Raw genomic sequence first — 26,401 nt, 5'->3', positions numbered from 1 at the left:
TGGCCTACATGGATAAAAGGAGATAGGCAGGTGAACAACCTGCTTTTGCTTCCCTGCTTTGCTTCCCTGCTCTTTGCCTGCTCTCTCTGCTGTGCCCAGCCCTGCTGCTCTTGCACACTGCCTTGTTGCTTGCCTGGTGAACTCCACTGCTGTGAGTTACCAGGAGCAGACCCTGGATGCCTGCACACGATCAGCCTGTGTGGCCAGCATGACATGGTGCTGAGACTGCACAACATCTGCCTTCTGCACGACATCTGCCTTCTGCACCACATCTGCCTTCTGCATGACATCTGCCTTCTGCACAACATCTGCCTTCTGCACAACATCTGCCTTCTGCACCACATCTGCCTTCTGCACATCTGCCTTCTGCACGACATCTGCCTTCTGCACCTGAAGGTCCTGCCTAGAATCCCTGGACATATGTACAGATCATCCAGAAGAAGCCAGGAGACAAGGTCAGAGATTGTCTGTGTCCTTTCCCCAGAAGCTGGCAAGATTCAAGTCTCAACGTCCAACAAGACAGAGCCCCCGAAAGCATTTGGGCACTGTCTGGACTGTGGCTAGGCCCCATGAGTGGGCAACAATAATCTGTGAGTAAATACTTAAATGCCTCTTTGTAACTCTCTATTGCCTTCTGCCATAGAGCAGGAAGAGCTTGGGCCCACCTACTGGGCAAGCTGCATATTGACCACAAGTGGCATTGACTGCAGGAACCTTCTCTTCCAGTTCAATTAGTGTTTATGTATTTTGCTGGTTATTACTGGATGTAGATATTATCCACAGAATGTTTCCATGACCGTGTAAGAACTGAAATATTATTAAAATGAGTGGTCAGGGGTGGTGAGAGTTCTGAGTAGCAAAGTTAATAAACAATGTTCATTTTGGAAGATATCATCTCACATCGATTGATTTCCCCTCCCCAACATTTCTGTATCTGGGTAAGGCATAATCATAGAACCATAGAATGCATCAGGTTGGAAGAGACTCTTGAAAATCATCTTGTCCAACCCCCCTACAGTGAGCAGGGACACCATTAACTAGATCATAGAACCAACCAGGTTGGAAGAGACCTCCAAAATCATCCACTCCAACCTATCACCCAGCCCTATACAGTCAACCAGACCATGGCACTAAGTGCCTCAGCCAGGCTTTGCTTCAACACCAGGCAGCCCATTCCAATGCCAATCACTCTCTCTGACAACAACTTCCTCCTAACATACAGCCTAGACCTCTCCTGCCACAACTTCAGACTGTGTCCCCTTGTTCTGTTGCTGCTTGCCTGGCAGAAGAGACCAACCCCACCTGGCTACAGCCTCCCTTCAGGGAGTTGCAGACAGCAATGAGGTCAGCCCTGAGCCTCCTCTTCTGCAGAGCTGCACACCCCCAGCTCCCTCAGCCTCTCCTCACAGGGCTGTGCTCCAGGACCCTCACCAGCTTCCTTGCCCTTCTCTGGACACCTTCCAGTACCTCAACATCTCTCTTGAACTGAGGAGCCCAGAACTGGACACAGCACTCAAGGTGTGGCCTGAGCAGTGCTGAGTACAGGGGCAGAAGAATCTCCCTTGTCCTACTGGCCACACTCTTCTTGAGCCAGGCCAGGATGCCATTGGCTCTTTTGGCCACTTGGGCACACTGCTGCCTCATCTTCAGCTACTCTCTACCAACACCCCCAGGTCCCTTTCTTCCTGGCTGCTCTCAGCCACTCTGTCCCCAGCCTGTAGCACTGCTTGGGGTTGTTGTGGCCAAAGTGTAGAACCCTGCACTTGGCCTTGTTCAATCTCATATAGAGAGACTTGGAAGGGTTTGAGTAAAGCCTCTTGCAGGAACCTCAGCTCTTCATGGTGTTTCTGGTTGGTTTGTGTTGCTCTTGGGAATGAGAGGTTTAAGGAATACGAAAGCAAAAGAGGAAGTTGGTATTTTTAATATCATAATGCATCTAAGCCACATCCAACATGATTATCCCTTTCTGCCTGGCTGCTCAGGCTGCCCATGGCCTCATCAAGTTTGACCTGAAATGTCTCCAGTGATGGGAGACAACATCCCTGGGCAACCTGTTCCAGTATTTCACTACCCTTACTATAAATAATTTCTTCCTAATGTCCAATCTAAATCCATCCTGCTCCATTTTCAGAACATTGTCCCGCATCCTGTTGCTCTATGTCCTTCTAAACAGTTCTTCCCCAGTCTTCCTGTAAGTCCTCTTCAAGTATTGAAATGTAGGTATAAGCTCTCCCTGAGGCCTTCTCTTCTCTAGGATGAACAACTTCAACTCTCTCAGACTGTAGGAGAGATGCTCCAAGTGCTCTGGTCATCTTTGTGGCCCTTCTCTGGACCTGCTCTGTCAGGTTGAGGACTCTAGAGTTGGACACAGTGCTCCAAGTGATGTCTCACCAGAGCATTATGCCCTATCAGGGACATAATGGTCCATGATAGGGAGCCAAGGCATTAGCTCTAACTGATTCCTTCCACCCTACCCCAAAAATCAGCCTGTGTGTCTGCCATATAATCCATGAGATTTTGAGTTTGATGACAAAAATAATCAGTGCTGTAGAGCATTTGCTTTGGAGCTGCTAGTCTGCTCTCCTCAAGCTTTGAGCATTACACAAATGTCAGGTCACCAGAGTTCAGGAGAAATGGAAGACTTACATAGAGAAGTGACTAGAGGCTTTAAGCGGCCTCCAGAGAAGGAATAAAGGAAGGAATTTAAGAAGCAGATGGATAATCTGAAATGATAAAGATGAAGCAGAAATTGATGCTCTGGCAATGCTGTGCTGTGCCTTCAGCGAAGAAGAACCAAGGAGATGGTTGAACACAACAAAATGCAACTTCAAAAAGGTTCCTGCTGCTTGTGTCTTTGCAGGACCAAAAATGCTGCTGCCTAACTCACAGGGCCCTGTTTTGCAGCACCCATGAGAGAATGGGGTGACAGCAACAGGACAAACTGGCCAGAGCAGTCACCAAAAGCCAGTGGTGACCACTGGGGAGGAAATGTGAAACTGCTCACACGAGGGGGAACTCTCTGTCCCTGCAGAAGCAGCGGTGTTGCAACCCTGCGGGCAGCTCCCTACCGTGGCGGTCGATGTCAGCCGGCGTGAGATGATTGGGCACTGGTCGGTGGCAGTGATGATCAAGGTGTAGCGCCCATGGCTGATCTCATAGTCCAGCTCCTTCACTGTGCGGATTTGTCCCTGCAAGGAGAGGGAAGAGTGGCTGGGAGTGAAGGAAGCAGAGCAGGGACACGTGCGGGATGGGGCTGGCATCCTTACTGACCGTGCTGCTGTCAATGTGGAAGGTACCCAAGATGTTGCCTTCGGTGATGGCGTATGCAACAGTGCCATTGGGTCCCTCATCCTGGTCCAGGGCCTCCACGGTGACAAGGGTGGCATTGAGGGTGTCGGGACCTTCATCAAGGGTCACCTCATACAGCTGCTGCCGGAAGGCAGGGGCGTTGTCGTTCTCGTCCAGGATGGTGACATACACTGTGGTGGTGGCCTGTGGGGCATGGAGACATCATGTTAAACGCTGTAAAGAGATCATCTCTGCAGCCCCTGGAGTGAGCTGGGAAAGGATGGACTTGTCAAGGTCAATGTCTGATGTGGGCTCAACCCTGCCAAGAGAAACAAATGGGATGAAGAGCTCAAAATGAAATGAGCCGTGGCTGCAGACACCTCCAGGTAACGGCTGGGTGCAAAGATGAATGTGCAGAGATTAAATCACATCCCAGTTCCCAAGCAAAGCACCTCTGTGGGATCCCTCTCCTTTTCACACAGTTTTTACCATGCTAGTGACACTGGGGAGCAGCTCATGGCAGAGAGAAAGCCAGAGGCTGCACCCCATCATGCCTCACTGCCTTTGGAGGAGGTCTGTGTAAATTCTCACCTTACTATAGAACCATAGAATTGTTTTGGTCAGAAAAGACCTCTAAGATCATCAAGTCTAAACATTAACCCAGCATTGACAGGGCACCACTAAATCATGTCCCTCAGCATCACATTTCCAATCCCTTGACTCCGGGGACATCTTAGTTGCTATTACTGAGGGTAGCAAAGTGGTAGCATGGAAAATACGTGGGAGATCATGATGTCATGGCTTGGGGGAGGAACAGAAATGAGCATCTCAGATGACCAGATTGGCCTGAGACACATCTGAGAATGTCTGAGACATTCAAGATCAGACTTGGTGTGGCCCTGGGCAGCCTGATTTAGTTGGAGGTGTCCCTGCTGGTTGTGAGAGGTTTGGACATGACAATCTTTGAGAGTCCCTGATGCAATCAGTGAATTTGTGACTTCCCACAGGTTCTGTTATCTATTTGCTGACCACAGTTTCATCGCTGGTTAGGCTCAGCCTGTCCTGACCCTCTTCCATCAGTATCTGGTCCTGCACAGGTACTTGGATATCCTTACCAAAGGCTGTCTTCTGAGTATGTCACCATGAGTGGCACACCTTAGGATGAGGCATGCCAAGGCCATGCCATTCTGCTTACAGAATCAGCTCAGACATGGGATCTTGGGATGATAAACCATATTCTGGGAGTCTCTGGACTTTGTGCCTACACCCTCCCCCCAGCAACAAACTTCTTCCAGCCAGGCAAGGGTTAACTTGTTTGATGAGAGCATCACAGACATGTTTGTAGAAACCACAAACCACATAATAATTTGCTGCTTTTCTATTTCACTGCATGCTCCAAATTCAGAGTAGGTTAGCAGCAAACTCTCCAGAGGTTTGTAAACCTCCCAGCTCCACTTTCAAACAGTGGTTTGAAGTGAGGTGACCCTCAGCTGCAGCTGAAGATTTTGTCGGTGCCTGTTGAATTAAGCCTGGATGTAAGTCAGCCTGCGGCGTTGCTGTATGAGGGCAAGTCAAAGCCATCCCTCTGTAAATGAGATGTTTTGGTCCCCATTTTTTCGGGGGAAAGTTCCATTCAATTCCCTCAGTTCGCATCAGGCTGAGTTACAGTTCCCTGGGCACGCCTCCCGTTCACCCCAGGAGACTTTCTGATCACTTCATCCTCAAGAACACGAGGAAAAGATGAGCTACACATAACCTGCACTTCAATCAGCCAGCTGGAGATTGGCCCCAAGAGATCGGCTCTTGCTGGGGACCAGCACCTAGTCTCTGCTGGCTGAGCACCCACATGTCCCGTGGCATGCTGAGCATCCTCCTGTGCACCGTGCAGACACACGCACGGGGACCAGCTTGCTCTACGCTACTCCTTGCAATGCTACCGGGGAGGAAAAAACAAAGCAAACCAACAAACCACCAGGAGATGCTCCAGCTGCTTGCTCAGATGGGTGGGGACTGAAGTGTGGCACCCATCGGTTTTGGGGTGCTGCTGCTACACGCTCCCCATCTCCCTCCTCGCCCTGCAGCATCTCACCTCCTGGGGGTGCTCGCAGAGCTCTGCATCGCTGCGCACAACATCCCCACGAAATTTCCTGTGTGCGAGTCCTGCCGCCGCTGCTAGCGGGGCTGCTCAGGGCGTGCGGGCTGCTCCGCAGACACCGGCTCCCCTCGGCCACCCCTGCTACCATGGAGGTGACATACCCCCGGTTCGGGCTGCTGCTGGCTGCGCTCCTCCTGCTTGCTTCCCACGGTAAGCTGCGGCTCGCTTTCCTCTCCTCCCCAGGAGCAGAAACGCGCCTTGTGCTCGCCCAGTCGGGCTTGTGCCTTTGCGCAAGGAATCTGGGGCACCGGAGCGGTGGTGGGGTGTTGTTTACATTCTCCCTCTGTGATTTCAGAGTGGAAGGGCATCAGGCTCCCCCCCCCCCCCCCCCATCTTGGAACCACAAGTTTCACCCGACGCTGGTTGTGTCGGGCCACGGGGGAAGCTGCTGTCTTAAGAGCCGGGGCTTTGGGCTGGGGTTTTGTCCGTCTTCCTTCGCTTTGATCTGAAGTGCGTGGCAGGAAAGCAGCCCTCCTTCTGTCCCACACACACCCCCAGTGAGAATCCCAAGTTGGAGAAGCTGCTCCATTCCTGCATGACACTTTGCCTGGGGGTTGCCTGGCTGTGCTGCGGTGAAAGGAGCCTTCCCCCAGCGCTGGGGGAGCGGGAAGGGGCGGGGGGGTTGTGTGAACAGGGCTGGGATGCCCTCCCTAAGGTCGCTCTGCTTTGCTCCGCTTGCTGAGACGTGCTGGGCAGCTACTCCGGCTGGGCAGCAGGGCCAGGAGAGTTTCCCTTACCTGGAGCAAGCACTTCCCAGCGCTGGAGGCTCGCCAGAGTGGTGAGGGAAGCCCTGGGAGACGGCTGCTTCGTGCCTTACTCCGCACCAGCCCTGGCAGCGTTTCCATCCCGGGGCTCCGAGGCCAGCCAGTGCAAGAGGGGTGGTGGCAAATAAAACTTCAGATCGTCTGTGGATGAAGGGTCAGAGAACGGAGCTGGAGAGGACCCTAGTCCCTACCTGCCCTGTGCAAGTGGAGGATGAGCATGCCATTTGGCTTCACCCTCTGCCTTGGGATGGTGAAGAGAGCAGGATTTCTGCTGGCACATCTTCAGGAAGAACTGATGCCCCTCTGCAATGGGGCATGGAATTCCTTGTCTTCTCTCATCTGGGACCAAGGCTGGTGTGGATGGAAGTGCACAGCTTTGCTTCCCACAAAAGTCTCTCGGCGTCAGGGAGCAATTCCCAGAACCTCCACAGGGCTTTGGATTGTTTCATTCATGGATCTGGGAAGGTGGGATGGAAAACCAGCTCTTCGGTGACATAGCAAGCTTGGACACTGCTGTTCAACATAAGCCTGGTGCCAGAGGAGCTGAACTTTGTGCAGCCTGACAAAACTTTCTGAACCCTGGGCTAATTTTAACAGGGCTTGACGGAGTAGAGCTCCTGGAGATGCCCAGCTTCTCTGTGGCTTGGCAGCACTGACAGCTAGGTAAATTCGAAGCAGCTCCCAAGAGACAGCAGATGAACTGGCTATTCCAAAATCATATCCCAAAGGCAAACCAGACATTGTGACTCTGCTCCCAAGCATTATGCCCTGCTCCTGGAAGAGGAGCAAGGCAGGACTCGCTGATGGGTGCAGGCTCTCCCCATGGCCTGGATGCTGGGGTACCCAGCTAGCAGCCCTGCTGATGAAAAGCCATTTGGCTCCTCAGGGTGCAGGAGATGAGGGCTGTTAACACAGGCACCTCTGGCATCTTGGGTCAGCTTTTTCTCACCTTTGTCTTTCCTGCTGAGCTATAGATGTCACTGCACATCTCACCTGGCCGATAACTCTGAAGCACAGTGACAACACGGTGACACTGGGACTTGTGGCACTTTCTTGTGAGGCTGTTACAAGAAATCCCAGGAGAGGAATTAAAGTCCAGCACTGAGAGCTGCTCTCTCTCCAGCAGCCCCTTCCCCTGCAGTGGGTGAGCCCCTCCAAAGGCTGCAGCCTTCCCACCTCAATTTCCCTGGAGTGGAAACAGGTGGCATGATTAAACAGAATGAAGTTAACGACACTTAATTAAACCACCATGCTTTAATGGCCATGGTCATGTTAGGTTGATGGTTAGATTTGATGATCTGAAAGGTCTTTTCTAACTGCAATGATTCTTTGATGAGGAAATCACTTCTGTAAGTCCCAAGAGTGTAAATCAAACACCTGCTTGCTGGAGTGGAGGACAAAAAATCAGAGAAGCAGCCAGGAGAGACTTTTGGTCCCCAACAGAATTTGGCATGAAATCTTGTTTTAAGCTGTTGGATGGCAAAGCAACACAAGCTAGGCACTTTTTTTTTGCAGCTTGTTTTCTCTGAAGGGAGATCTCCCAGGTTTCACACCAGGCAGTGGTGCTGGCACTGCACCAGCACTGCACTGGGCTCTGGGCTTTACTGATGCAGCACTGCAGCTCGGAGCCAAAGACTTCGAGCTGCCAAAGAGAGGCACTTCTGGCACCCACTTGAGACCTCCTCTGCCTTTACCAGATGGTGTCAAGATGACAGCTCCTGGCTTTAACTTCAGTGAGTGCAGGTTCTCTCAGCTAGGGATGCCCAGAAACTGGCATCTGACTTTATTTTGGTATTTGCCAACAGTGTTGACTTCAAAGGGAATGATCTGACCAAGATGGGATGGAGCCAGACCTGGGGTCTGGGCATGGAAGAAGCCCACAGCACCCTGGGGAGATTAAGACCCACAGGCTTTAGTGTAAAGACACCAACAGAAAACTTCTTCTCCGGGCACCATCTGGTACCTAGCACAGCTTTAAAGCATCGCTGCATCTTGAAAGGGAACAACCACCTCCCTGGCACTATTGTGCTGCCCATCGACCCTTGCCAACTCCCCTTGCCAGCTGTTTTCTCCTCCAGCCAATGACTTTTAGGAGCTTTTCCCTGCTCGTGAGTAAGTAGGGAAGTGGGTGATGCCAAAGGCTTTGCACACGTGGTAACCTCCGCCCCTCCCCGTGGCTGGGTTCTGCTGCCGAAAGTGTGGGCTGTGATGATTTTCCATCCAGACGGTTCCCATCAAGCCCTGGAGGTGGAGGCTGGATGGTTTAGCAAGGCAGAGCTTTGCAAGCTGTGTGGGGATGAGTGGGACTGCCCCGTTTCATTTGAGGAGGTTGGTGGTAGAAAACAAAGCCTCCTGCAGATACTTTTGCAAGGTGTTGGAAGTGTGGCTTCCTCCAATAGAGCCCTGGCTTTCCTTCCCCTGCCTCCCAGGGGACCCCCAATGTGAATGGGGCACTTCCCGTTGTGGCAGGTATCAAGGAACACATCTGAGGTGCCTTTTGTGCTCCTTTGGCAAGGAGGTGGAGGACCCGCTCTGCTGTATGCCACAACCCAGCCAGCGTGGCTAAGCATCCTGGCCCCAGCAGCATCCAAAGACGAGGAGAAGCTGACTTGAAAACAAGCCAAAAAAGAGGAAGGCTGAGCTCAGGCAACACAAATTTCTGCCTCAGAGCTGTCCTGGGGATATGCTATGGAGAGAAAGCTGAAGTGCCTTCAAGAAACTGAAGTGACCACCCAAGGTGGTTTGGCAAAGGTCACAGCATTCTCAGCTCTGTGGGACACCTGAGTACTGCTGACTGGTGGGTTCAGCGGGGCAGATCCCCACCCCAAGTCCCCCTCTCCCTGCCAAGCACCCTCGGGCAGGCCGCTGGGATGCAGGCACTTGGTGACCGTTCCTACATCATTATCTGAGCAGCCACAAATAACCGCGAGGGGTGGAAGGCCCAGGGGCTATTTTCAGTTTCACTCTCCGGAGCGGAGGCCCGTGCCGGGGCGGTGCCACAGTGACCCTGCCCGCAGGAGGATGCTCTCTGGGTTGCCAGGAGATGGGGAGCCTCTGGCCCAGCTGGATGGCTTGCGGGCAGGTGCAGCACATCCCGCCGGTGACTGACACCCGCTTGATATAGCAAGTGAAAAACCTCAAAGCACAAAGGTGGTGGAGCTAATGGCACAACAGGATGTCACCCAGAGACAAGAACACCTTGCCCTTGTACCATCTTCTCTGCTGTGAACCAGCCCCCCAGGAAACTCCTTTTCTCATCAGTTTTCAGCGTGTGAAGCCAGAATCAGCTTTCCAAGGCCATGTTTGCACTTCTGCAAACACAGAGCCCACCAAAGGCTCACCCATCTTTGCTCTAGATGCTCCCCTTACCTACCAGTGCCCTCCACCAGCGCACTGGGGTGGGATCGGCCATGCAGTGAGGTACTCCCCTCGCTCTTGCACCTCTGACAGGCTTCCCACACAGGTTTTGCAACCAGCAGCAGCCAAGAATTTCTTTCTGAGCATTATTTTCATTTTCAAGCAGCTCCCTGCAGTCAGTGTCAGCCAGTTCCCCCTTACCTCTCCCAGAGGGCTGAAAAAAAGCAGGGTGGGACCCGTTCCCCACCGCATCTCAGGGGAGCAAGGACTCCTCCCAGCTATTTTTCTTCCCCTTCCCCCCTCTCCCCTCCTTTTCTTGGCTTGTGAGCAGCCCTCGTATTTCCTCCTTTGCAAACCATACCCTGCTGCTCTGCTTTGCAAGAGGTCTGGTGCCTCACAGCAGAGCCCCTCACCTCCCCGTTCCATGCCTCTGCAAACTCCAGGTAAACTTCTGGCTCCCCTTTGCTATTAGAAGCTGATGCTCAGCTGTATTTAAAGCATCTCTTCCAGGGCTTATTTCTGGGGCAAAATTGTTTTCTCAACCCTGTCCAGGGCTTATTTCTGGGGTGAAATTGTGTTCTCAGTCCTGTGGGGATTACAGAGTCACAGAAGAGTTTTGGTTGGAAGTGACCTTTAGGTCCAGCTGTTAACCCAGCACTGCCAGGTCACCACTCAACCATGTTCCTCAGCACCACATCTACAGGGCTTTGAAACCACCCTCCCAGGGATGTTGTTGCAGTGCAAGCAAAGGGCTCACACAATGCTTCCCATCTCCCTTTTCTTGGGATAGGAGGAGCTCAAAACTTTTTCTTCCCTAAGGGGGAGGCTTTTTCCCCTCTGCCTGCAGGCTGGGTGCTGATGCTCTCTGCTATCTCCTGCCCTTCTGCCAGTGCCTGCAGGCTGGTGCCGATGCTCTCTGCTATCTCCTGCCCTTCTGCCAGTGCCTGCAGGCTGGTGCTGATGCTCTCTGCTATCTCCTGCCCTTCTGCCAGCGCCTGCAGGCTGGTGTGGATGCTCTGTTATCTCCTGCCTGTGCCTGTAGGCTGGTGTGGATGCTCTCTGCTATCTCCTGCCCTCCTGCCAGTGCCTGTAGGCTGGTGCTGATGCTCTCTGCTATCTCCTGCCCTCCTGCCAGTGCGTGCAGGCTGGTGTTGATGCTCTCTGCTGTCTCCTGCCCTTCTGCCAGCATTGGTTTTGCACTGCTTATTTGGGGAGGGCTCCATGTTTTTAATTATGAATTCAAGGTATGCCCAGGGCTGTGGGGTCTAAATCAACTGATTGTGTCTTCTCCTGAGCAGGAGGGCCAGCGGCTTTCCTCATCACCACCCCATATTCACTCTGCATCTGCCCCGAGGGCCAGAACGTTACCCTGACCTGCCGGGTCAGCGGTCCCCTTGCCGACCGCCACGACCTGCTCTACAAGACCTGGTACTTCAGCAGCGATGGAGACCAGAGCTGCTCCGAGAAGAAGCACATCCGCAACGTCACTGAGAAGGAGCTGCACCACGACTTGGGCAGGCACCATGAGCTGCTGGGCAACGGCACCCAAAACCCTCCCTTCCCGGGCCAAGCCAGCCATCACGGGGTGGAGTTTGTTCCTGACCGCCACGGTGCCTTTCACATCATGGTGCGGAACCTGACCCTGCAGGACAGTGGGAATTACTGCTGCTATGCTGTGGAGGCCAGGAGGGAGCATGGCAAGCCCCACACTCTGCAGGTTGCTCATGGCTTTGTGGAGCTGCAGATCCAGCGAGGTGAGAGCGGGGCAAGGGGTATCTTGGCCAGCGCTGAACCCACACCAGGGTGTTGCTGGGCGAAGTGAAGGATGCTGAGGGGCAGTAGTGGGGCTAGGGTTGCTGCAAGCCCAAGCCATGTTGCAAGAGCCAAGGAGCAGCAGATGTTGAAGGTTTGAATGAGGGCCAGAGAGTGCTGGAACATTTAACAAATAAATCAGGAGGCTGGAACGCAGTAAAATCCATGCTACATAGTTTCACTGATCTTCTTCAACCTCTTTCTGGCAGAGAGGAAAACAAATCTCAACTTAAAAGGAGCTGTCTGCTGGTCCAAGCCTTAGTGAAGGCTGCAGGCATTGCTTGGATGCAGGGCTTGTAGATAACCTCAAAGCAGGAGCCCAGCTAGAAGAGCTGCCCAGGGAAGACATGAGATGAAGGAAAGGCATCTCCTGCCCTTGGTTTGCATTGTTAGTATAGATAATTATTCTTTTAGACCACCAAAATAAAGAAGAGCCTGCATGGTCAGGGATGGGGTCTTCCTCCACGAGGGAAGAAGGGTCTTGCCTCAGACATCTCAGTGTAAGCTTCCCAGGATTAAATTCTGTGCTACCTGGATAAATTCCTGGAGATCTAACAGGCTTTTCTCCTCCACAGGCAGAGGGCTTCAAAACTGCACATTTCACACTCCAAGCAGCAAAGGTAAAGGGATAAAACCCTCTCTCTCTCTGATGCACTGCTTGGCATCCTGGCCTCTCTATCTCCCTGGGGATGGCTGCATGCAACAAACACACCAATGTCCAGATGCAACCTCAAGGCTGGGTACTGGGAGGATGTCCCCATGGAGTGCACCTAACAGGCATGTCATCAGGCTGAGAAGAGCTTCCCTTGGTCCATTACCTGGATATGATAGCCCTGAAGGCCACATTTGCCCTGTGGTCAAGCTGAGGAGAGCTTCCCTGGGTCCATTACCTGGATATCATAGCCCTGAAGGCCACATCTGCCCTGTGGCCAGGCTGAGGAGAGCTTCCATGGGTCCATTACCTGGATATGATAGCCCTGAAGGCCACATCTGCCCTGTGGTCAGGCTGAGGAGAGCTTCCCTTGGTCCATTACCTGGGCATGACAGTCCCGGAGGCCTTAGAGAACTTTTGCCCTGTGGTTATAAAGCAGCTAAGCACCCTCACTCCCAGCACCATCGAGGGTTTAGCCAACAGAAGATGGGAAATGACAGGAAGGCAAAGAGTTGCAGGAACCTCTTGCAACACCCTGCCACTATCGTGAGCCCAATGCCACCTTGCCCTGAGCAGAGGAAATCCAAATCTGGCTGGAGCACTCAGACAATATGAAGCTCACCCAGCACTGTGTCTGGACACTGGAGGTGCCCTCACTTCAACATACAGGTGGTTCCTTGGTGGGTCTCTTCATCAAGTCTCATTTTCTGGTTGCTATAAGAGGGCAGATCTTGCCAAAACTGGTTTGCAGCACGACTGGGGCCAGCCTCGCTGTGGGAAACTGGCTCCTGATCCCCATGAGTAGTGCTTTCTGTCTCAACCACTTAGTCTCAAGTCAGAGCTACCTAGAGTATCTCTGGGGTGCCCTGTCCTGCAGCCAAAAACAAACAAGGGAAATAAAAACTCACCCCAAACCACCCCCCCAAACAATAAGCTGCTTCCGCTGATGGATGGCCAGCAGAGGAGAGCCTGAGCTGTACCTGCCCTTGATTTAGGCAGTCCTCAACTCCACCACAAGCCATCTCAGAGAGACCTTGATGGCCACAGCCTGCCATCCTTTCTGGGGAGCCTCCATGGGTAGGGTTCTCCAGGGGCATGTTTGTTAGCAGAGGCCTTGAGTAGTGAGCTCTTTGATGCCTGAGTACTTTGAGACAGCCCAGCTTGGACAAGCCTGCAATGAGTCAGTCAGCATTCTTTGAAATCCCTGGGAGCATTTCTGCTGGCTTCAAAGAGCTGTATCAGGGCCCCTGCTTCTCCCCTCCTATCTAGAGGACCAAAGAAAGACCTCGGCATGTCCTCCAGCCATGAAGGACTTTGGCCAAGGTCCTAAACTGATGCCTCAGAGCTTATCTCTGCAACTGGGAATGCATCCCAGCACAAATCCCATTAGGAGAGGACCACTCCTAATGAGAGCTGCCTTGCATCAGGCATGGGGCAATGCTGGTGTTGCCCCACACTTCTGCTGTGGCTTGAGGAAACCAGAGAAACCCAAGGTGAAGCTCCCTGCAGCCAGCTCCAGCTGTGCCCTTCTTCTCTTGCAGATATCACGGCTGCTGCTCTGGCAACGGGGGCCTGCATCATCGGCATCCTGTGCCTGCCCCTCATCTTGCTGCTGATTTACAAGCAGAGGCAAGCTGTCAGCAACAGACGTACGTACCAGCCACCCGTGGGGACACCCATCATGAGTGTCACCTGCTGTGGCAGCTCAGGTTGCATCAGCACAGCCTCTGTGGGATGGGATGTGTCCTGATGGGAGCCAGGTGCTTTGGCTTCCCTGAGTCCCTTGGGTATGGTGTAGGGTGAGCTAGAGACAAGTGCTTGCAAAGGTGTTCCAGCAAGGGCCAAACTGACAGTGAGGAGCGTGGGGTAGGAGTAGGACACAAAGTGTCTTGCCTGGAACACTGAGATTGCAAAGATCACGGAATGGCAGAAGTGCCCAGATTGGAAAAGACCTTCAAGATCATTGAGTCTAACCATTAGCCTAACACTGACACGTCCCTGACTAAATCACATCCCTCAGCACTGCCTCCACCTGCATAACTCTTCAATACCCCCGGGGATGGGAACTCCACCATCTCCCTGGGCAGCCTGCTCCAATGCCTCACCACCCTTTCAGTAAAGAATTTCTTCCTAATGTCCAACCTAAACCTCCCTTGGTGCAGTTTGTGGCTTTCTCCTCTTGTCCTATCGCTTGTTACTTGGCTAACCCACACCTGGCTCCAGCCTCCTTTCAGGGAGTTTGAGGGCCAGAGGGTAGAGTTTCAGGGAGTTGTATGTCCAACCTAAACCTCCCTTGGTGCAATTTGTGGCTGTTTCCTCTTGTCCTATTGCTTGTTACTTGGCTAACCCACACCTGGCTCCAGCCTCCTTTCAGGGAGTTGTAGAGAGCCAGAAGGTAGAGCTTCACTGAGTTGTAGAGAACTAAAGCCTCCTCTTCTCCAGACTGAACAACTCCAGTTCCTCCAGCCACTCCTCACCAGACCTATTTTCCATACCCTTCACCAGCTTTGTTGTCCTTCACTGGACAAGATGCTGCCAGGTCCTCCCCTCACTGAGCCCTTTCCTCCTTATCCTTGGAGAGAGACAGTTCATGAGCCCACCTCTCTCTCCACCACCTAGCTGAAATAGAAGCTTTGCCCTCTAAATGCCTGAAAAAGCCTTCCTTGGACTTTTCTCTCCCGTCTCTTCATGAAACCCCACTTAAATGTCTATGGCAACACAACTGCAGCAAGCAGGGTGTCCCCCTGACCTCCCCAGCCCTAGGAATGCAGGCAGCAGTGAAGTAGAGCCAGCTGCCAGTTGCTGCCCATGCTGAGCCCCCTGTGATTTCAGTGTTGAAGCAGGAAGAGCCATTTCATCAGGCCTTGGGCAAGCTGAGGCTCTGTGGTTTCTCCCCTCTGAGCTCGGTGGGTGGCTGTGTGTAGCTCTGAGCAAGCCCTTTGGAGAAGTGGGGTTTGCAGCAGCAGCAGGCACCATGCCAGCCACCAGAACGGGAACTAAGCTTTCAACACCCATCCTGGTGCACCTCTATGCACCCATTTTGCAGTGGCTGGGGTGCAGCTCCCATGCTGTGCTGCAGAGCATCTCCTGGATGCTGCTTTACCTGAAAGGGAAGGCACAATCCAGAGGGATTTACTTATGGGGTGTCTCAGACCAGACTAGCTACAGGTTATTCCCACCAAGTGCTTTCCACTGGCACAGCCTGGGCCAAAACCAGTGTGTCTTGGCTTGGGATGCTCCCCATGCAGCCAACTGGGCTGTGGCAAAAGGGGTGAAGAAATAATGGTGCTCCCCAGGCAGCCAAATGCTGGGATGGTGTTGGCAGAACCCCATGAGGGTGTCACAGGCAGGGGGCAGGTGCACCTGGGCAGCTCTGGCACTGCAGAGCTGGCAGAAGGGCTTCTTTCCTCCTTCAGAGCCTGTGTTTTCAAGCTGAGAGGAGGCTGGACTGGGGAGGTAAACGGGGCTGGACTAGGCAGAGATGTGGATAAAAAGGTTTGGAAGCACAGAAAAAGTTGATGTCAAAGAAAGAGAAAGGATGGAGTAATGCAGAAGAAGGACTTGGTCATGTTTAAGGGTGTTTAAGTGCAGGCTGGATGAGGCTGTGTGCAGGCTGATCTAGGGTAGGGTGTCCCTGCCCATGGCAGGGGGGTTGGAACTGGCTGATCCTTGTGGTTCCTTCCAACCCTGACTGATTCTATGATTCTATGGATGGGAAACCAGCAAACAGAGCTGGTGGTGGGCCTGGGTTTGACACTGAGAATTGTTGTGCTGGCACTCATACCAACTGTTTTGCCTTTGGCAGGTGCCCATGAGCTTGTCAGGATGGAGAGGTGAGGAAATCCACATGCTTCCAGGTCCTCCCAACCTCCTCACATCCCCTCTGCCTGCACCCTGGACCCTGCAATGGTCTTGTCCTCCCCTCCCCTCGAGGCTGGTGCATATCCTCAGCCTGTCAGAGCAAAGAGGATGTTGGTGGCATCCACACCCAAGGTCCTATCTGCTTCTGGCCAGCTACTGTTTCTTTTTCCTCCTTCCAAGAGGGAAGTGTCTCCTTTCTCTTTGTCTGCACCTAAGGGCATGCATCCCCTCACGACCCAGCAGACCCTGAAACCATGATGCCTTTCTGCTAAGCTTTCCCCCACCCCACTGCGCTCCTCACTTGCTCTCGGCCAAGATGCCTCCACTTGAAGCTGCTGCCTGCCCTGCTTGGTTGTTGCTAGCGCTCAATGAAAAGAAACAATGCTCATGAACCAAAGCCACAACCCCCCCTTACACCCTCTCCTCTCCCACAGCAGTGCCCAGGGCATCGAAAACCCTGTCTTTGAGGCAGTGCCTTCGGCGAGCGCGGAGCTGCGGCCCCGGCCCCAGCTGTCCTACGTGGCCAGCAGACAGCCCTCCGAGTCTGGCCGCCACCTGCTCTCCGAGCCCAGCACCCCCCTGTCTCCCCCTGGCCCTGGAGACTGCTTCTTCCCAACGCTGGGTGAGTGAGGGACGATGCTGAGTGCCCACAGGGAGGGTCCCTGAGTAATGAGGTGGCCAGGGGTGAGAATGGGAAAGAGGAGGGTTAGAGATCAGCCGTGAACTGATCGAGCCCTAGGGATTTGAAGATGGGAAGTACACAGGAGCACAGAATTTCTTAGATTGGAAAAGACCTTCAAGATCATTGAGTCCAATCATTAGTTTCACACTGACATGTTCTTGACTAAACCGAATCCTTCGGCACAACATCTCATCACTGTGAACCACAGAATGGTTGCAGTTGGAAGAGACCTCTAAGATCATTTACTGCAACTACTGACCCAACATCACCACTGCCATTAAACCACATCCCAAAGTGCCATGTCCACACTTTACATAGACTCAGTCAGGGTTGGAAGGGACCACAAGGATCAGCCAGTTCCAACCCTCCTGCCATGGGCAGGGACACCCTACCCTAGAGCAGGCTGCACACAGCCTCAGCCAGCCTGGCCTGAAACACCTCCAGCCATGGAGCCTCAACCACCTCCCTGGGAAACTCATTCCAGCCTCTCACCACTCTCATCATGAACAACTTCCTCCTCACCTCCAGGCTGAAACTCCCCACCTCCAGCTTTGCTCCATTCCCCCTGGTCCTGGCACTCCCTCACAGCCTCAAAAGTCCCTCCCCACCTTTTTTGTATCCCCCTTCAGATGCTGGAAGGCCACCAGAAGGTCACCTGGGAGCTTCCTCTTCTCCAGGCTCAACAGTTCCAACTCTTTCAGTCTGTCCTCACAGCAGAGCTGCTGCAGCCCTCTGAGCATCCTCCTGGCCCTTCTCTGGACACACTCCAGCATCTCCATATCCCTCTTGTAATAGGGATTCCAGACATGGATTCACTTTTCTTGAACACCTCCAGGGCTGGTGACTCCACCACCTTCCTGGGCACCCTGTTCCAATGTCTGAGCACTCTTGCAGGGAAGAAATTTTTCTGACATCCAACCTAAACCTCCCCTGGCACAATTTCAGGCCTGTTCTGCCACTTGGTGATAAGAAGAAGACACCAACCCCCTCCACCTCAGCACAGCCTCCTTTCAGGGAGTTGTAGAGAGCAACGAGTTCTCCCCTCAGTCTCCTGCTCTCCAGGCTGAACCCTCATCTGGGAAGGACTCAAAGCCTCTGTTTACTGCTTGAAAGCAGAACTTGGCTGCTTCCTGAAGCATGTCCCTCCAAGCTGGTCTAATACCCTTGTTTTGTCCTTTTCCAGATCCTGTTCCTGACTCACCAAATTCCTTCAAAGCCTAAGCACCCTGGAAGAAGCTACATCCCCCATACACAGTGAGGAGAAGCCAGGTAGCCATTGGACCATGCTCACCCAGAAAGACTCTCAGGAGGTCGGCCTGGCTGTGGAGCAATGCCTTAAAAACTGAAGCAGAGTGCTGGAGTACTGCCCTTGCCTCCTGTCCTGGCTCTGCCCTGGGGCTGGGACTGAACCTCTCTCACCTGGATTTGGGGTTTTAATTACCTGTTTTCAACAGAGAAGAGCCTGGCTCAGTACTGTTCACATTTTATGGACTAGCTGAAAACTGGGCACACAGGGAGGAAAGGATGACCCCATGACTGCAAACCTCCCCAAGGACTTAACTTATTGCCAGGGGTTTAAGCTCTGCACCACCAACCTTTTTTTCTCTATCTCTAACTGAATATCCTCTCTGGGAGCGGATAGTGAAGTACTTTGTCTACTGTAAAACAAAACACGGTCACCAGCCAACCTTGTACTCCGTTTTTCTCTGCAAAACAGGAAGGGGAGAGGCTCCCTGATGTTGTCAGAGCCCTCCTTCCCCACCAGCCTTTTAAGACAGCTGTGGACTTGTGAGGCTGCTGCCTTTTTCAGCTGGAACTCACAACGGGAGGAGTTTTATTTCTGCTGCAATTTTATCCTTGGCTTGGGATCAGGAGAGTTTCTCTTTCTGTTTGTTTCATTATCAGTGTTGATTAAATGAAAAGGAAAAGAAGGATGTTTATAGGTTTTGTTTGGTTTGGGTTTTTTTAAAGGCCTGTAAATTAGAAAGTTCATCTGGAGAGTATTGGAGGATGTTCCTGTGACATGGCCCAGAGCCCTTGTGGAGAGGTGGGAAGCATTCCAACTGGGGCTTCCTTCTATCCTCTTGGGGCCAGCATGGGCAGAGCAGCCATAGAATCATAGAATCAGCCAGGGTTGGAAGGGACCACAAGGATCAGCCAGTTCCAACCCTCCTGCCATGCCCAGGGACACCCTACCCTAGAGCAGCCTGGCCACAGCCTCAGCCAGCCTGGCCTTAAACACCTCCAGCCATGGGGCCACAACCACCTCCCTGGGAAACCCATTCCAGCCTCTCACCACTCTCATGCTCAACAACTTCCTCCTCACTTCCAGGCTGAACCTACCCAGCTCCAGCTTTGCTCCATTCCCCCTAGTCCTGGCACTCCCTGACAGCCAAAAAAGTCCCTCCCCAGCTTTTTTGTAGGCCCCTTTCAGATACTGAAAGGCCATCCCCAGGGCCACTGCCTCCAGCCATTTGAGAGGATATTATGATGCCCCTAGGCATGTGGATGCCCTCAGAGCAACTGAACACAACACCCCAGCATTGCTCATCCAAAAGAAATCAGGCTCCAGTGTGACTCAGCCCCAGGAAAGGAGACCAAACTTGTTACTCCAAGTATGTGTGTGGGTGTTGTTTCTTCTGGGTTTGCTGTAAAGTGGGGGAAAAGTTGCTACTAGACCAACACAAACCTCTGTCATCACAAACCAGCCTCAGACCTGAGCGATAGCCATGCCAGGCAGCATGCCAGGGCAGAGCTTCCCCAGCAGCACGCTGGATCTTCACACTGTGTGACTGGGGGAAACAGCACTTCCCTCTGCAATGGGCTGGGGACATGCTGCAGGATTTGATTAATCCAGGGCTGGCTTCAGCAAGAGGAGCTTCAAGATGGTTTGGTGACAGGCAGCAGGATAAAGGAGAAGCCAGCACCAACGCTCCCACGGCAGACGTCACTTCCCGAGCACAGGGTCCTGCTTTATTGCCACCCACGGGCTCAGAGCCTTTCCCAAGCTTTGCTAGGGAAGCTTGCCCAGTGCCTCTGGCACTCCTCTCTCCCTGACCCAGCAGCTACAGCCAGAAAGGCACGTAGGGAATTTGTCTGCCCTCAGGTCCTAACCACTTTGAAACCCTCTCTGAGTCCCTCCATTTGCCAATGAACGATGGAATAAAGTTCTGCTGGAAACAAGTTTCTTTCTGTGGTGCAGGAATCCCTCTTTTGGGGGATGCCCTGAGCCATGGGCAAGTGCAATGGGCAGGCAGAGGTGAGCTGAGCAGTCTTGTTTTCTGCCAGAGGCACTGCTGTGGCACCTTGGAACACTGCACAGGGTCAAGGCTCAACAGGGCTCTGGGCAACCTGAGTTGAGGATTTCTCTGCTTACTGCAGAGGGGGTTGGACTGATGAGCCTCAGAGGTCCCTTCTAACCCAAACTATTCCATGATTTCCCAGCATGAAAGCTTGCCAGAAGGAAAACGAAAACCTTTTAGGGAAAAGGAGTGTTGGTCACCCAGCCTTCCACATGTGGTGGAGAAGCTGCCTTGGGATGCTGGGGTGATGACACCCCACCTTGACCCCACCACTGGTGGAGAAGCTGGCACAGTGTTGCACCTTCAGGTAGGATTTTAAACAGTGAATCACAGAATCCTGGAATGGTTTGGGTTGGAAGGCATCTTTATGGTCATCTAGTTCAAGCCCCAAGGTGAAGGTGACCTGGCAAGATGCTTATGCCCTCGTGGGCCTTGCCAGATCCCAGCAGCTCTGGTTTGGGAATGCACACTGGGCTGTTGCCCCACTGCTGGCTGTTGTCTGCTGCATCAGCACTCAGGGCTTTGCTGGTGAGCAAAGCGAGGAGCTGAGGCGCTTCACCTGAGCTCTCGTTTCGGAGCGGGCAGGCAGGAACAGAAACTGCAGAGGCTGCAGCAGCCCTGCCTGGAGGCGGCTGCCAGATGGGCATCGGGGCGGTGAGGAGCAGCTGCGGGGAGCCTGCCTGGCTCCACTGTCATGGCTGCAGCTTCCCTGGGCACAGATTCTTCTTCCTGCTGCAGGAAGAGTCCCAAAGCCCCCAGGGCAGGGCCAGCCCTGGGGGAGCTGCAGCTTCAGGCTTGCAGAAGCCCAGGTGACTCCGTTTCCCAGGCAAGGTGACCAAGACCTTGCAGTTGCAGCTCACCAGCTTGTGAAGGTTTTCTTTCCTGTGATGCTTTTAGGGACAAACGCTTTCCTTTTAGCTTCAGCATGTTAACCCTTTGGCCTCTGCATTTCCTGCCCCCAGGAAGGCATCCAGTCTTCCACAGAATCACAGAATCAGCCAGGTTTGAAGAGACCTCCAAGCTCAGCCAGTCCAACCTAGCACCCAGCCCTATCCAGTCAACCAGAAGTGCCTCAGCCAGGCTTTGCTTCAACACCTCCAGGGATGGTGCCTCCACCACCTCCCTGGGCAGCCCATTCCAATGCCAATCACTCTCTCTGGCATGAATTTCCTCCTAACATCCAGCCTATACCTCCATGTACCATGTACCTGTGCCCTCTTGAGTATCACAGATCACCACAGGACTTCCAAATCCCCACCCAACTCAGTCTTCTCTGCCTCTCCCACACTCAGAAGGCCAAATCTTGAAAGGCATAGAGCGCTATAGGGATTGCAAACAACAACCCCCTTTGGTGCACCATTGCATCAGCCTAGACTTGTGAAACTAACATTTCTAGGAGGTGACAAATTCCTGATAGACATAATTTCATCACCCAGGCTTGAGATCAGCAGTCACCAAGTGACATGCAGGACAGCCTTTCACAAGACCCAAGCGTCCTCAAGCTCCAAAAAGGGCTGAGGCTCTTCTCTCTGCTCAGGAATTGGGTCACTAGATGCTTTGTTTTGCTTCAGTGTGGTAAGGTTTTTGATCATCACTGCTGGCATGACTTGTGCTGCTGAAGTGGTGCAGAAACCCTGAGGACAAGTGAGGCTGCTGGGACACCTCTTTGGCAGCACAAAGCGATAAACTGTGTCACTTTTCTTCTCCAGCACTGGGAAGAGAACGGGGCATTGCCATGGCAATGGGATTTGCTGACTTGGCACATGGCATTCCTCACCAGAGCAGCTCACTGATGCTCCTGGGATGATGGGGACAAGTAGGAGCTGTCAGTATTGGTTGCTGCAGTTACTATTGGTTGCTGCAGTTATGTGAAGCTGCCTTCTCTCATTCTAAGGGAAGAGATTTACCCAGAGTCGAGTTGCAGCAGCAGCTTAAGAGAAAGGTGGTGATGCACAAGCAGGCGTGTGAACTGCCTGGGAGGGAGGAGCTCAGTGAGCAAAGCCTGAAGCGAGAGCTGCAAGCCAAGGTTTGCACTGTTGGGTGCCACTCATTTCCTCAAAATCTAGAGCAGAGCTTTGCAGCTTGAGCTCTGCTTGGAGATCAGAGAGATGGCAAGAGATAGCACATGGAGGTGGGGGAGAGGAAGGGTGGCAGGGTGGCACGCAGGGTGGCATGCCTCCCTCTCACAGCATTTGGGCTGGCTCTGTGCACGCAGGTGCTTGCTCACAGCCCTGCAGAGTTGTAGGGTCAGGAAGGGCTCAGGGCTGGAAAATGCCTCCAGATGTTTTTCTCTTTTCACAGAATGCCAGCACAGTGAGGGTTGGAAGTGACCTCTGGGCATCATCTAGTCCAACTCCCTGATAGAGCAGGGGCACCCACAGCAGCTTGCCCAGGATCACAATGTCCAGGTGGGTTTGGAATCTCTCTAGAGAGGAGACTCTACGACCTCTCTGGGCAGTCTGCTCCAGCACACTCACACTAAAGAAGTTTCTCCTCCTGTTCAGATGGATCCTCCCGGGTTACAGTTCGTGCCTGTTGTCTCTTGTCCTGTCTGACTTCATTCTCTTGTCCCTCACGCTTTAGCTCTTGCTGAGCATTGCTCAGATCCCCTCTCAGGCTGCTCTTCTCCAGTCTAAACAGCCCCAGATCTCTCAGCCTTTCTTCCTCACGGAGATGCTCCAAGCCCCTCTGCATCTTCATAGCTTTCACTGGACTCTCTCCAGTCATTCCCTGTCTTTCTTGAACTGGGAAGAGTTGTCCAGAACTGGACACAATACTCCAGCTGTGATCTCACCAGGACAAAGTAGGGCAGGAGGAGCCCCCTTGAACCACTGGCTTTAATGCACCCCAGGATTTCATTGGACTCCTCAGCTGCAATAGCACAGTGCTGGCTCAAGGACAACTTCTTGTCCACCATCTCTCCCAGATCCTTCTCCATGGAGCTGCTTTCCAGCAGGCCAGCTCCTAACCTGGCATTTACAGATGGGACACGTCAGCTCCCTGAGGAACTGCAAGGGGTGATCTTACTACTGTCTACAACTACCTGAAGGGGCATTGTAGCCAGGTGGGGGGTGGCCTCTTCTCCCAGGTAACCAGCAATAGAACAAGGGGACACGGTCTCAAGTTGTGCCAGGGTAGGTATAGGCTGGATATTAGGAAGAAGTTCTTCCCAGAGAGAGTGATTGGCATTGGAATGGGCTGCCCAGGGAGGTGGTGGAGGCACCATCCCTGGGGGTCTTCAAGAAAAGACTGGATGAGGCACTTAGTGCCATGGTCTGGTTGATTGGATAGGGCTGGGTGCTAGGTTGGACTGGATGAGCTTGGAGGTCTCTTCCAACCTGGTTGATTCTATGATTCTATGAAGAGAAGGTCCCACAGGACCAGGAGGCTTTGAATCAAAGCTGGGCACAGCAGGTTTGAGCTTGAGCCATACAACCCAGGTGGCGGGCTCACCAAAACACCATGCTCTGTGCTCGCTGCCGCCTTCTACGCTCGACTTCTCAACGCAAAGCTCACTCCCGCGGCGCTGCCCAGCTCCACCCTCCCTCGCTTCCAGCCCGTTGTGGTGACTTACGGACAAGGAGGGGGTGCCCTCGTCCTCCACGGTGACCACCAGGCTGTAGAAGCTCTGCCGCTCGCGGTCTGGCGGGGAGGGCCGGGTGGCGATCTCGCCGGTGACGCGGTCCATGCGGAAGGTCAGGTCCTCGTTCCCACGGGTGATGTAGTAGGAGAGGACGCTGTTGAGGCCGATGTCCCTGTCGGTGGCACGTACCTGGGCCACTGCTGTGCCGCCACCGACGTTCTGCGGGGTGGGACAGTGGGGTTGAGTGGCAGAGATACACAATATGGTGCCATGGTCTAGCCTTGAGCTCTGTGGTGAAGGGTTGGACTTGATGGTCTATGAGGTCTCTTCCAACCTTGGTGATACTGTGATACTGTGATAATATGAATCACAATACAATACAGTGTAGACAAAGGGATTTCCACCCACTTCTGAGCTCCAAAGGCCTGTCCCAACAGCCAGCAGCCAAGGAGAAGGGTGGTCTCCTTCACTTGCCGCTCCTCAGAGGAGTTGTGAAGTGCCTAGAGCACAAGTCTTATGAGGAGCAGCTGAAGCACCTGGGGGTGTTTAGTCTGGAGAAAAGGAGGCTGAGGGACTGACCATCTTGCCCTATACAACTACCTGAAAGGAGGTTGGGCTCAGGTGGGGGTTTGTCTCTTCTCCCAAGTAACAAGGAGCAGGACAAGAGAAAATGGCCTCAAGTTACACCAGGGGAGGCTTAAGTTGGACACAGTGGAAAATTTCTTCCCGTAAAAGGGTTTTGAAGTCCTGAACCAGGCCTCCCGGGGTGGTGTGGAGTCCCTATCCCTGAAGAGATTTCAAAGCCATGTAGAATCATAGAATCTCTGGAGACTTTCCAGGCCTGTCTGGATATGTTCCTGTGTGATCTGTGCTAGATTGTGTGGTCCTGCTCTGGCAGGGGGGCTGGACTCGATGATCTCCTTGGGTCCCTTCCAACCCCTAATATCCTGTGATTAGGAAAAACTTATTGACTGAAGCAGTGTTCAGGCATTGGAACAGGCTGCCCAGGCAGGTGGTAGAGTCACCATCCCTGGAGGTGTTCAAAAAACATGTAGACATGGCACTTGGGAATGTGATTTGGTGGGCATGGTGGTGTTGGGTTGACAGATAGACTTGATGATCTTAATGCTTCTATGATACTATGACTGGAACTAGTTCACTGAACAAATATGAGATGCTGTAGGGCAGGAAAAAGGTGCAGTTCTGAGGTGTAGCAGCTCTGGTGGCTTAACAGCAAGTTGGTGGTTTGATTCCATTGCTTTCTAAAAGCTAATGTTAAAAACACATCTCATGTCAGAGTCTCAACCCAAGAAAGATAGAGGTGCTCAAGTGAAGGGTAGAGCCTTCATGTTAAGCCTGCAGCTGGTCCCCAGGCAGTGGCAGAGGGTGAGTGGCCTCCAATCATTTCTGGCATGAAGGTGCAGTTGTTAATAAAATACCAGTTGCAATAAGCACTGCAGAAAGAGCAGCCAGGAGCTGCTGAGTTCATGGAATCATATTGGGCAGGAGAAACCTTTAGCAGTATCAAATCCAATCATTAGCACAGCACTGCCAACTCTGCCACTGAACTGTGTCCCTCAGCACCACAGCTACATCTGTAAGTTTGCAGATGACACCAAGCTAGGAGCAGGTGTGGATCTGTTGGAGAATAGGAGAACCCTGAGAGGGACCTGGGCAGGCTGGAGGGGAGGGATGCCATCCAGAGGGACCTGGACAGGCTGCAGAGGTGGGCACAAGCCAACCTCAGCAGCTTCAACAAGACCAAGGGCAAGGTCCTGCAGCTGGGTGGAGGCAATGCCAAGCACAAATGCAGGCTGGGCATGGAATGGCTGCAGAGCAGCCCTGAGGAGAGGGACTTGAGGGTGCTGGTGGATGAGAAGCTCAACAGGAGCCAGCAGTGTGCACTTGCAGCCCAGAAAGACAACCAGAGCCTGGGCTGCATCAGAAGTGTGGCCAGCAGGTGTAGGGAGGTGATTCTCCCCCTCTGCTGCGCTCTGCTGAGACCCCACCTGGAGTACTGCATCCAGTTCTGCAGCCCCCATTGCAAGAGGGATGTGGAGATGCTGGAGTGTGTCCAGAGAAGGGCCAGGAGGATGCTCAGAGGGCTGCAGCAGCTCTGCTGTGAGGACAGACTGAAAGAGTTGGGGCTGTTGAGTCTGGAGAAGAGGAGGCTCCCAGGTGACCTTCTTGTGGCACTCCAGGATCTGAAGGGTGTCTCCAGAAATCTTGGGGAGGGACATTTTAGGGTGTCAGGGAGTGCCAGGACTAGGGGGAATGGAGCAAAGCTGGAGGTGGGGAGATTCAGCCTGGCCGTGAGGAGGAAGTTGTTGAGCATGAGAGTGGTGAGAGGCTGCAATGGGTTGCCCAGGGAGGTGATTGAGGCCTCATGGCTGGAGGTGTTTAAGGCCAGGCTGGCTGAGGCTGTGTGCAGGCTGCTCTAGGGTAGGGTGTCCCTGGCCATGGCAGGGGGTTGGAACTGGCTGATCCTTGTGGTCCCTTCCAACCCTGACTGATTCTGTGATTCTAAGTGACAGAGGAGGCAGCATGGTGCAGAATAGGAATTGCTTTCTGGAAGCAGCTCGGCAAGAGCTTGATAATTAAGCAATAAAACACAATCAGGCGTGAGAAAAGACAACTTATTTCCTGACAGTTTAATTCCTGGACCTGGGGTTTCTCAATTTGATGATGAAAAATGAAATACAGGTAATAGCCAGTGACATTTAGCTGTGAGAAAGTGCTGCTCCTGATTAATAGCTTTGCATTAAAGTTATGGCCCTGTTAGGATTTTCTTATCTACTGAGTGCATGTTCAGAGCTGGTTGAAGAGCAGAATTTCTGTTTTGATTTCCCATGTAATGGGACTATCCAGAAATAATTAGCTCTGAGCTGGGAGTCCATTACACAGCCTTCACCTCTGCACACATGCTGAGTTTTAACACCAGCCAG

The 26,401-nt window shown here is 53.0% G+C and overlaps 2 protein-coding genes across 4 annotated transcripts in view; one reads left to right on the top strand and one right to left on the bottom strand.

Moving 5' to 3' along the window:
• CDH23 (cadherin related 23) overlaps positions 1-26,401 on the bottom strand; it is a 370,794-nt gene that overhangs the window by 23,414 nt on the left and 320,979 nt on the right. Inside the window, exons 38-40 of one of the 3 annotated variants that reach the window (XM_064145069.1) lie at positions 23,448-23,675; positions 3,271-3,492; positions 3,069-3,188 (exon numbers count right to left, since the gene is read on the bottom strand). In XM_064145069.1, the coding sequence (XP_064001139.1) occupies positions 3,069-3,188; positions 3,271-3,492; positions 23,448-23,675 (570 nt within the window). Of the gene's footprint in view, positions 1-3,068; positions 3,189-3,270; positions 3,493-7,156; positions 7,211-23,447; positions 23,676-26,401 lie in introns of those variants that run through there. The other 2 variants (XM_064145065.1, XM_064145064.1) reach the window with 2 other exon arrangements.
• VSIR (V-set immunoregulatory receptor) lies at positions 5,422-18,502 on the top strand. The gene is made up of 7 exons (XM_064145070.1): positions 5,422-5,593; positions 10,863-11,318; positions 11,952-11,996; positions 13,570-13,677; positions 15,834-15,861; positions 16,324-16,511; positions 17,755-18,502. The coding sequence occupies exons 1-7, from the start codon at positions 5,530-5,532 to the stop codon at positions 17,790-17,792; spliced, it is 927 nt and encodes a 308-aa protein (XP_064001140.1). The 5' UTR covers positions 5,422-5,529; the 3' UTR covers positions 17,793-18,502.

This window comes from Pogoniulus pusillus, chromosome 6, assembly GCF_015220805.1.
Source record: "Pogoniulus pusillus isolate bPogPus1 chromosome 6, bPogPus1.pri, whole genome shotgun sequence".
Classification (NCBI taxonomy): domain Eukaryota; kingdom Metazoa; phylum Chordata; class Aves; order Piciformes; family Lybiidae; genus Pogoniulus; species Pogoniulus pusillus.
The sequence above is the reverse complement of the archived record's forward strand: the minus strand, read 5'-3'. Positions and strand labels throughout refer to the sequence as shown.